The 6,519-nt window shown below is 41.1% G+C and overlaps 1 protein-coding gene across 1 annotated transcript in view; it reads right to left on the bottom strand.

Moving 5' to 3' along the window:
* Nucleotides 1–1,363, bottom strand: part of LOC104404517 (golgin subfamily A member 4-like) — a gene marked incomplete at its 5' end in the record, with an annotated part of 27,037 nt that extends 25,674 nt beyond the window's left edge. The window contains one exon of the mRNA XM_010012963.1: nt 1,268–1,363. Coding sequence (XP_010011265.1) covers nt 1,268–1,363 — 96 coding nt within the window. The remainder of the gene's footprint in view (nt 1–1,267) is intronic.
* Between the last annotated feature and the right edge of the window lie 5,156 nt (nt 1,364–6,519).

Raw genomic sequence — 6,519 nt, 5'->3', positions numbered from 1 at the left:
TTTTCTTTGGCAAAAGAGAAACCCGACAAAAAAAATCCCCCCCCCCCCGACATAATGCATCCATATAATCGGGGTATATATTTTTAGAGATAGTATGCAATATCTGCATCTTCTTAAAGCATAGTAATACTGCCCCTGAATTGAATTTTATGAAAATCTAATCCAACAAACAGATTTCCGAGACAATTTGCTTTTAATCATTGTCAACATTTATGAGAAATAGTTGGAGAAAAGAGATTTCATGTCTTGATCATTTACATTTGTCTTCATTTTAGAAAAATTGTCCATTTGCTGTAAAACCAGTCCTTACAAAAAACAGAAGAGGTTTAGAAGAGGTTTTCCATCTCCTCAGCAGCTTCTCTACCTTCTGAATTTCTAATTACAGGATATGTTTCACAAGTAAAATTCTCATAACAGCTCCCTAAGCCCAAGGATAACTGTAAACCTGAAGTCACTTTAGTACTCTGTTTCCATTCTTAACCTTATTTCTCATTCTGCCTCTCTGATCAGTCCAGTGCAACCACTGTATTTAGAGCATAATGTTCTTTCAACGTAACTCAGCATGTCCTGCAGGGAATCCCTTGATTCTGCTATTTGTCTGGAAAAGTTGTCTGTAAAAAGCAGTCTGCTGCGGGCAACATGTATCTAATGAAGCACTACAAGACAAAATCTAGCTCTACAGAAAGCATTGATACATGCAGGTGACAGCAGTAGCACCCACCAACATGAAATAAAGATGACAGTGGATTATCTCCTCTGTTCACTCTAGGATGCGAGGCAGGGTTACCCATCACCCTGGTAGTTGTTTGCGGGGTTTTGCAGGGAGAGGTGTGGGTGGTGTTTGATTCTGATAATTATTACTGGTATGATTAGAAACATTCACAAGGGCCCAGTTTAGGCCTATAGGCTCACCCACCTGAAGTTACTTGTGCAGTTAACTGGATTCCTGCAACTCTTCAACCAAAGTTAGTCTCTCTGAATGTAACTTCTGTTCCCCTACATCACTGGGTTCAGTTCATGGGTAAGACTTTTAAGACCTGAGGATTTACAAGGTTTCCTAATCTGGGAGTTAACCATTACAGCTTAAAGGTCTGGTTTACTCATCTGAAACACTTCAGTATTTAACCTTAAAACTAGCCTATTTGTATCTATAAATGCACAGGAAATAGTGGTATTGAAGAATCAAAGAAAAAAAAAGTTAATCAAGGACACAAGTTAGATTGGGGGTTTTTAAGTTAAAAATACAGAGAAACAGTTCTCAACTGACCTCTTTGTCTGGTGGTAAAGAGTCTTCATCGGTCTGATCTGTAAACGAAGATATGCTGCTGCTTCTACCAAGTGGTGGAGGGGACTTGGAAGGGACCTACACAGACAACACATATATTAACAATTAATAATATTAAAGTCCAGAACTAGTTATTCCATATTATAATTTACTTCAACAGTTACTAACTGCAGCATCTTAGAAAAGCCTGGTCTAGATCTTCCTTGTAAAGAACACAACCAGTTCCACATACTGTCTGTGACGAGTTCGACCTTAATAAAAGGCGTTTAGAGCAGAACGTCATGAATCAGCTACAGGAGCACACAACAAAAGTAGCTATTTTGATTATTTCTGACCATGCTCCTCCTAGACCAGATTTGAAACTCAAGCCTCCTAATACTTCAACAACATAGTACAGTTGCTTGAGGTTTAAAAGTTTTACAAACTAAAAGGGATTCAAGCACTTACATATGGAATACCATCCGATTCCTTTAAGACATTAACAACAAAACAACCAACAAAAGAAGGAAAAAAACCCACCTGCTTATAAAAATGAAGCTAAACAAAGAAGAGCAAAAGAAAATGACACATTTTATGGTATCTACCTGAACCTGTTCTTCCTGTCAGCACTAAGCACCTATTCAAAGAAATTTCACAACTTCATGCTGAGCGAGGTTGCAGCAAGCCACACCAAGCCATCCCAGAAGGAGCCTGCCAGCCTCATACCTCAAAATTCAAGTATAACACTTCAGTATGAATGCACGGAGTATTAAAGTATCAACAAGCTCTCATGTACAAAGAAACTAATTTGCAACATCTCTCATTAGGTATATTCTACAGCATCACCAGAATGAACCAAGTGTTTAAAAAGAACCCCAACAAACCAAAAGCAACCACCAAAAACCGCAGTAACTACCACAAATCCTTTAACACTTTGTTGCAGCATCATCACTGAGGGTGCATACATAAATTCTGCCTTGCAAAATGCCTGCCTCACATGACAGTTGGATGTTATAGAACATGATTGCCAGAGTAGCAGACCACTGAAAAGACACTTTTTTTGGAGAATTACACTCAATTTATTGACTAAATCTATAAGCACGTTTTGTAAAGTTTGGATACTAATGAATTAACTTCAATATCACACAAAACACAAGACTATTCCAAAATAAGTCTCAGTGACAGGTCTGACTCAAGTGGGTGCAGTGCTCCCACCTGAAAATACAACTCAAAAGTCAAACATCTCACCTAGCACCAAATAAACCATTCACCATGAAAGCTCTATGTCCTGCTGCAAAATCTAAGACTAAAAACATTCACAGGGCTTGAAAAACAACAGTGATCTATCCATGCCAACAACTCTCCTCCTCTTGTTCTTACTCCCTAACCTAGTACCAGTGTGCCCTGCTTTCAGCTGGGATAGAGCTAACTTTCTTCCTAGTAGTTAGTGCAGTGCTGTCTTTTGGCTTTAGTCTGAGAACAACGCTGATAACACACCAGTGTTTTAGTGGTTGCTGAGTAGTGCTTACCCTGATCAAGGACTTTTCAGTCTCATGCTCTGCCAGTGAGGAGGGGCCCCAGAAGCCAGGAGGAAGCAGAGACAGGACACCTGACCCAAACTAGCCAAAGGGGTATTCCATAGCACAGCACGTCATGCCCAGTATAGAAACTGGGGGGAGTCACCTGGAAGGAACCGATCACTGCTCAGGTTGGGCGCAGTATCGGTCAGCGGGTGCTGAGCAATTGTATTGTGCAGCGCTTGTGTTCGTTTGTTTTTTTCCTCTTCCCTTTCCCCTTTTAATTTTGTATTTTCTCCCCTTATTTCCCTTATCATTATTAGTAGTAGTAGTATACTGTATTTTAGTTATTAAACTGTTATCTCAACCTGTGGGGTTTACATTTTTTAATGTAAAGATTAAAGGGGGGATTCTCCTCCCCATCCCACCCAGGAAGGGAGGAAGGAGGGAGGTGAGCGACCAGCTGTGTAATACTGAGCTGCCAGTGGGCTTAAATCCTGATACAGTGATTTAAAGATCACTTCTGGCCCTCACCAAACAGCAGAAAAACAGTTTCCATAAGTTCACCATCGCCACTTCGGTGCTGTTGAGAAGAAGCACGCACGTATTTCTTCGTCTCTTCACTCTGCCCTTAATGGTTCTACAGATTTCACTGCTCTAGAACAGAGATAATGTAATAGGATAGAAGAGTTCAGCTGTAAGGGACCTACAACAATCACCCAGTTCACCTACCTGACCACTTCATGGCTAACCAAAAGTTCAAGAGTGGTATTACAGGCTGTGGGAAAACTACTGGGGTGGGGGAATTAGAAGAAACTGGGGCTTTGAAGTTGTAGGATAAAGGAAATTTTTTAGGGTGAAATACAACTGGTACTTTCAGGACATTCGGTATGCATGGAATCTACTCCACCACGGCTCCCTGTCCAACATGACCTGCCATCTTAGCACATGCTACTTTGTCCAGCAGGATGCTGGGAGGGACAGCAACAAAACCCTTACTAAACCCCAGAAGAACCACATCCACCACCTCCCCTTCATCCAGTAGGTAGGTGACCTTATCATAGAAGGATATGAAATTAGTTAAACAGGACTTTCCCTTTGTGAACCCATGCTGACTGTGCTTGATGCTTGCACTGTTCTTTAAATGTCTTTCAACAGCACCCAGTATGATCTTCTCTGTAATTTTTCCAGGAACTGAGGTTAGACTAACAAGTCTGTTGTGTCCTGATCTTCCCTCACGCCCTTCTTTTAGTCTGGAATAACACTGGCTAGCTTCCAGTCACTGGGGACCTCCCCAGACTCCCAAAAGGACTGAAAGAGGTCCTGCTGTAACATCTGCTAACTCCTTCAGTGCTCTGAGACGAATCCCATCAGGCCCCATGGAGTTGCAAACATTCAGCCAAAACAGTTGGTCCACAAATGGGAAGTCACTGTTCCCGCAGTTGTGGTCCTCCAACTCAGGAGACCCCAAGGTCTGTCAGTATTACTAAAGACTGACGCAAAACCGCACTGAATGTCTATGCCTTTTCTTCATCCCTGTTTGCCAGGTGACCATCTTCAACAAGTATCGGTCCAGGAGACACATGGAATTGCAATAGCATTTTTCCTTGCCAGAAGTTACTGATGTGTTCTTCAGCGTGTGAGGGGCAGAGCACAGGTACTCTCAATCTGAGAGACATCAGTCAGTTAAGCATTCAGATGAAAGAGAGAAGGCTACAAAGGCCTCCTCATAAAAAGTGTTACACTTGAGAAGTTCTCCCTCTGGATTTAAGCAGTCTTAGGTCAGCAAAGTTAGTCTTGGGCACAACAAACCAGAGTACTAATGACAAGTTCTATTCTCAAAGCAGAAGAATAGAGCAGCGAGGGCATGGTGAGTGAAGGCTTCCTACAACAGGGTACAGGAGAGAAAAGCACAAAAATGAGTGCAAACAAAAGCCTCGTGCAACTAAGAAATGTGACACGTTTGCAAAATTTGGGTTGAAAATGTCTTGATAGAAAGTAGATGATAATCTGTATGACAACAGAGTACCCAATAAGCATAATGAATTTTAAGGATCCAAATTACTAAAAGCAAGGTAACAAAAGTAAATTCCACACTCTCTGCAAGACTCCAGTACTCTTTACAGGCCTCATAACCTTCTTGCTCCTTCCTCATTTACGGAATCTGTTTTTAAATGAGAGATGAGGGGTGAGCAGACCGGCCTATTTTACTTTTAAAAATCAAATTTAACTCCAATTTCCTGACAGTTTTCCTTGAAAGCAACTGAAGAATAAGCAATACCACAACTATTTTACACATTGAAAATCTGTTCTCGTTTTCTGCTTCATGTCAACCCTTGAGTTACACGATCCACCCTGTCCACAGTAGAGCAGACTAAGTGAAAGTATTGTTTACTGTAAGCTCTTGTATTAGCTCTCACAAAACCTGTCCATATTCATCTTCACAACCAAACCAAGACTGCAATATATTACACTGTTGGGTGCATATATGCACTCAGGCCTCAGCTTATTCACAAGGCTGATTTTCAGCAAGTACCAATCCCTTAACACATGTGCGGAATATCCTGAACTAAGAGTGTCACAATATTACATGCAAGGTATCATAATTTAGCTGCTGCTCATTGAAAATACTAAGCTCTGCAGCTCAATCTCTTCACACTGTACACAAAGTTCACCACATATGCCAATTCACTGGCAAAAATGTACTTAACTCCACTAACTAGAGAAGACTCAGGGTTAATAACTATGAAAAAGCTTAAAATAAAACTCAACGAGCTACATAAAGCTTTACAGTAGATCCATTTCCAAAAATACTGCCCCTGTTTGACAAACAAGTCATTTAAATAAATACTACATAGCTCCATGTCAGCAGTTTTGAAACCATGGTCTAATACTGTGACTATGCAGTGTCAGATCTCCCAGTGGTTCAAGTTACATCCAGATCAAGCCGAGGCAACTCTTGGCCTACTTGTAGAATTAACCACATTATCTGCCTGTAGCTTAACATTCACATGATACAGAGCTTGTACCAGTTTTATTCTTCTAGACTCCAAGATGAAAAGGATACTTAACCCAACAAAAGGCCAAAAAGACACAGGCACGTATCATCTTTTTCAGCACAGGGTTGGCCAATACAAAGTTAACTTGTCAAAGTCCTTCTACACAAATCTGAACTGCCTAGAGAGTGTTTATTCTGCTTCAACACATGCATGAAATCACAACAGTTTTTTGGCCGCTGTCACTTCACAGACACCCTGCCCCCATGTCATATCTAACGTACATTACTATCATTTAAAACCAGCAGTTTCTAGAATTCAACACCAATCATAACTTTGAGAAAGTACACAAGAGAAAAATGGCCAATTAAATTATGACTAAAAATCCCAAAAGCCTTGCTCTCATCTTTATACGACATTGCCAGTTTTTCCACAGTTACAAAGAAAGAACGAGATAGGCAGATCAGCCTTCTAAATGATGGAAACAGAAGGGACTTACAGGAACTGAAAGAACAAACATTCAGATGAGATAAAAAGATAATTAGCCAGCGCAATGCCGGATCATTATCCAGTGCACAGGGAAGCGTCACACAGGCTAACAGAGCTGGGCTTGTTCAGCCTGGAGAGGAGAAAGCTCCAGGGAGACCCTGTAACAGGCTTCCAATACTTAAAGGGGGCCTAAAAAGAAAACTTGAGAGGGTCTTTCTGCAGGGGTATGTAGGGACAGGACAAGGGGGAATGG

This window comes from Nestor notabilis, unplaced genomic scaffold, assembly GCF_000696875.1.
Source record: "Nestor notabilis isolate BGI_N333 unplaced genomic scaffold, ASM69687v1 scaffold13644, whole genome shotgun sequence".
Taxonomy (NCBI): Eukaryota; Metazoa; Chordata; class Aves; order Psittaciformes; family Psittacidae; genus Nestor; species Nestor notabilis.
Note: the sequence above shows the minus strand (reverse complement) of the source record. Positions and strands in the feature narration are given on the sequence as shown.